General features: G+C 41.1%; 1 protein-coding gene across 1 annotated transcript; it reads left to right on the top strand.

Annotated features, from left to right (window-relative positions):
- Positions 1-1,104: 1,104 nt before the first annotated feature.
- Positions 1,105-3,227, top strand: LOC103704539 (transcription factor BHLH148-like). The gene is made up of 3 exons (XM_008787877.6): positions 1,105-1,534; positions 1,650-1,937; positions 3,022-3,227. The coding sequence occupies exons 1-3, from the start codon at positions 1,139-1,141 to the stop codon at positions 3,148-3,150; spliced, it is 813 nt and encodes a 270-aa protein (XP_008786099.4). The 5' UTR covers positions 1,105-1,138; the 3' UTR covers positions 3,151-3,227.
- Positions 3,228-3,457: the final 230 nt, after the last annotated feature.

Raw genomic sequence — 3,457 nt, 5'->3', positions numbered from 1 at the left:
TGCCATTCTGATGACGTAGAGGCTGACATATGTCTCCAAAAATGCTAGAAACAAACTTGCACGGTCCACAAATCCAAAGGTCGATTTGTCAGAAGAGAAGGAAAATGAAAACCGTGATGTTATTTATATTTCATCGTATAGAGGTGTTTCAGGTATTTAAACAATTGGGTATGGTTGATTGACTCATGTCAACCTCGGGGTTGACATATTTACATGCCTAGATAGAACATAAATGCATAAACGTTTAGATATAAGTCATTGAAAAAGGGCGTAGCCATGTTTAGATTAGTAATCATCTTCATTTGTATCCTTTGTTGTGGATATTTAAACAAGAAAAGAGGCTGTAATTTATGTTTAGATTACATCCTTTAAACACATTTGATGATATTCGGCATCATTTACATCCTTTGAGGTTAAACTTGGGTAAATTAAGTTACCATCATCCTCCTTGCGAAGGACATGGTTAAGCCACAGTCTTTCTAGGATTATTTGAAAACACATTATCAAATGCTGTCATTCCAAAAGATTTTATTTCACCTGCGAGGCATACATGAGTGGAAGCTCTTCAATGTATACCAATTTTTTTTTTCTCATGTCACTTGTTGCTTGCTCATGAATGAGTGTGAGGCAATAATAACATGTTTGAAAAGTGGATGTTGGATCTATGAATTCCAAATTGATGCTCTATAATGTCATACAAGCCTAATGAGATATTTTTAAAGTATATTACACAATTGTAAGAAATGAAAGTGCATGACAATCTTGATCCTAATAAAAAAAAAATGTGGAAGCAGGTATAATCTAATTTTTTTAATATGCCTGGTGGGAAAAAGTACAACCCGAACCCATTTTTGGGACCCATTGACCGGTATCAGACAGGTCGAAGGAGAGAGAGCGTGTGCGCGCGCGCGGGGGTGGGAAAAAGTACAACCCAAACTTTGCACGTGGGAAATGAGCGAAAACTATCACTTGACTTTTCCTGTTTTTACACGTGATTTTTCTGGTTGACCATCTGGAGATCACCGTGCCCACGGACATTCCCCGACCGAGTCGCCGACATGAGGCCGCCCAACGGCCCCTGCCGATATTTAAATAACGCGGGAGGACCAAGCGGAAGCAGAGGAACCCGGGAACCACCATGGAACCCTTCCCCTTCCAAACCCAGGAGGACGACGAGCACCCGGAGTATCTGAACTGGGACTTCTCCCTTCCCGACTCCATCGACCTCCTGTCCGCCATCTCCAACCCACAGCCCCCACCGCGAAGTGCTTTTGTCGAATACAGAGCGTTTAATCGCCGGATCTCGTCCCAGAGTTCGGGATGCCAACAGCAACGAACCGGCGGTCGCAACATCCACCGGAGAGTGATCGAGTTTCTAAGAACGATTCCGATGGCGACAAGGGAGGAGAGTTTCAGAGGTGTGGTGGCGGAGGGAAGCAGGGAGTTTCGGCATCTGATGAGGGAGAGGCAGAGGAGAGAGAGATTGAGCCAGGGTTATGCTGACCTCCGCTATATGCTCTCCAACAGATCAAAGGTTTCACCATTTCCCATCGATAATAATTGCAGAAAAAGAAATTCTCTGAATCTTACTTGCTTGGGTGTTTGTGTCTTTTTCTAAAAAAAAAAATTTCTTTCGAATTTTCTCGTAGGGTGACAAGAATTCGGTGGTTCAAGCAGCGGCTGTTTACTTGAAAGAACTGGAGGGAGTGAGGGAGGAGCTGCAGAAGCGCAACGAGGAGCTTGAGGAGACGGCAGCTGGGAAACGAGGGGTGGTAGAAGGGGCGACGATCAAATTGCGCGTGATGAATCCCTCATCGGCCGTTGATTCCATGATGGGGGCTCTGCAATGCTTGAGGGGAATGGAGTTGGCGGCTGCGTCCATGCAGGCCGAACTCCGCAGCGACGAGTTGTCAGCCGTCGTCAATCTGAAATCAAAGGTTTGTATGACACGCCTGGTGCTTAAGAAGGACTTGTTATATTATTTAAAGAAATGTTTAATTTACTGAAATTAAATATGGTATTTTAGTCATCATTTTTTTTTTAAAAAAAAAAATGCTCTCAGATTCTTTTTCTTCCCCTTCCTATGAGTGATTAAGCTTCATTTTTAGATAGGTGTAAATGCCAAATTTAAAGTTGTTAATATCAGAAATTTAGATCATGAGTAGGTAGTCACAGAAAACTTGGGTTGAAGTCCTGTGGAATTTTGACACATCATCTACCAAAATCTAGTTATTGCTATTAATGAATGCCCCATGGACATTCATTTACAAGATCCATTATTTAATCGTGGTTAGCCTCAGAGAGTGATTTTATTAAATTCTGGATCATGGCCATCCAGATCTGCAGCATGGCCCAAGATCAAACCTGGCCATCCATGGTGTATAGAATTGCACACCTAGCTTTCCATATGGCTTGCACAATCATGGGCTATCTTGCAAATCGTATACCCTACATTTCATGCAGCATGCACAATCATGGTCTCATAGATTATCATGCAGATCATCGATACCTGTTATTTATTTTTCTAGTTCATGCAAAGTGGAGAGGATATTGACTCATATAATTAAAAAAAATGATCCTGCATTCTCTCCATATCTTGAAGTTAACAACAAGATAGTCCAATTATTCGAAGTGATTGTATGTGTTTCTAGATGGATGACAAGAGATTAGGGATGCAAATGGTTCCGGTACCTACTTGCAATCTGAACCAGTCTCGACTAGATTAAACTCGAATTTGATTGATATTCGAAGACTCGAGTTAGGTCGGGGTTATACTAATTTATACATCAGCCCGGTGTACTTTTGATCAACAAGAAATGGGATAAACATGACTTGACCTAATCAAATCCAAACCGAAAATCTGAATCATATAGAACCCCTTTTCCTTCAGCCACTTCTTTTATTTATTTTTTTTCTTTTTCACTTCTTCCTTCATGGAAGTGTTTTGTTCAAGTTGTACTAATTTTAATTCATGCACTCAATAGTACCTAACATAGTCATGGATTCATTTATGTTGTGCAGAATGTGGCAATAGCTGAAGTGGAGAGAGCAATGGAATGTGCTTTAGAGGAAGCGGAGAAGAAATCTCACACATTGTCTTCCCAACAATATAAATGCTCCGTGAGTTGCCATGCGGAGAATGCACCATGAGTACCTTGTGTGCTCTACATGTAACTCATTTTACCTAATATTAGAGATGAAGAAAACATCCTTTTCTAAAGTCAATACGTAAGAAGGTTTGCATGTTAAAATCCAGCTAGAGGAATACGATAGCAATTCATTAATTTAGAAATATTCTCAATCATAGAGGTAGAGAGGCATAATTTTGAAGGAAAATGATAAAAACACCGCATCCATAATATGTCGTACCGGCCTAAACCGGACGGTACGGGGCGTACCATACCATATCAGTTCGGTACCGATATTCGGTACGAATGACGTACCAATATTCGGTATG

This window comes from Phoenix dactylifera, chromosome 9 (assembly GCF_051530095.1).
Source record: "Phoenix dactylifera cultivar Ajwa chromosome 9, Ajwa_hap1_PhDact_Kaust_v1.1, whole genome shotgun sequence".
NCBI lineage: Eukaryota > Viridiplantae > Streptophyta > Magnoliopsida > Arecales > Arecaceae > Phoenix > Phoenix dactylifera.
This window is presented reverse-complemented; position numbering and strand designations above follow the sequence as displayed.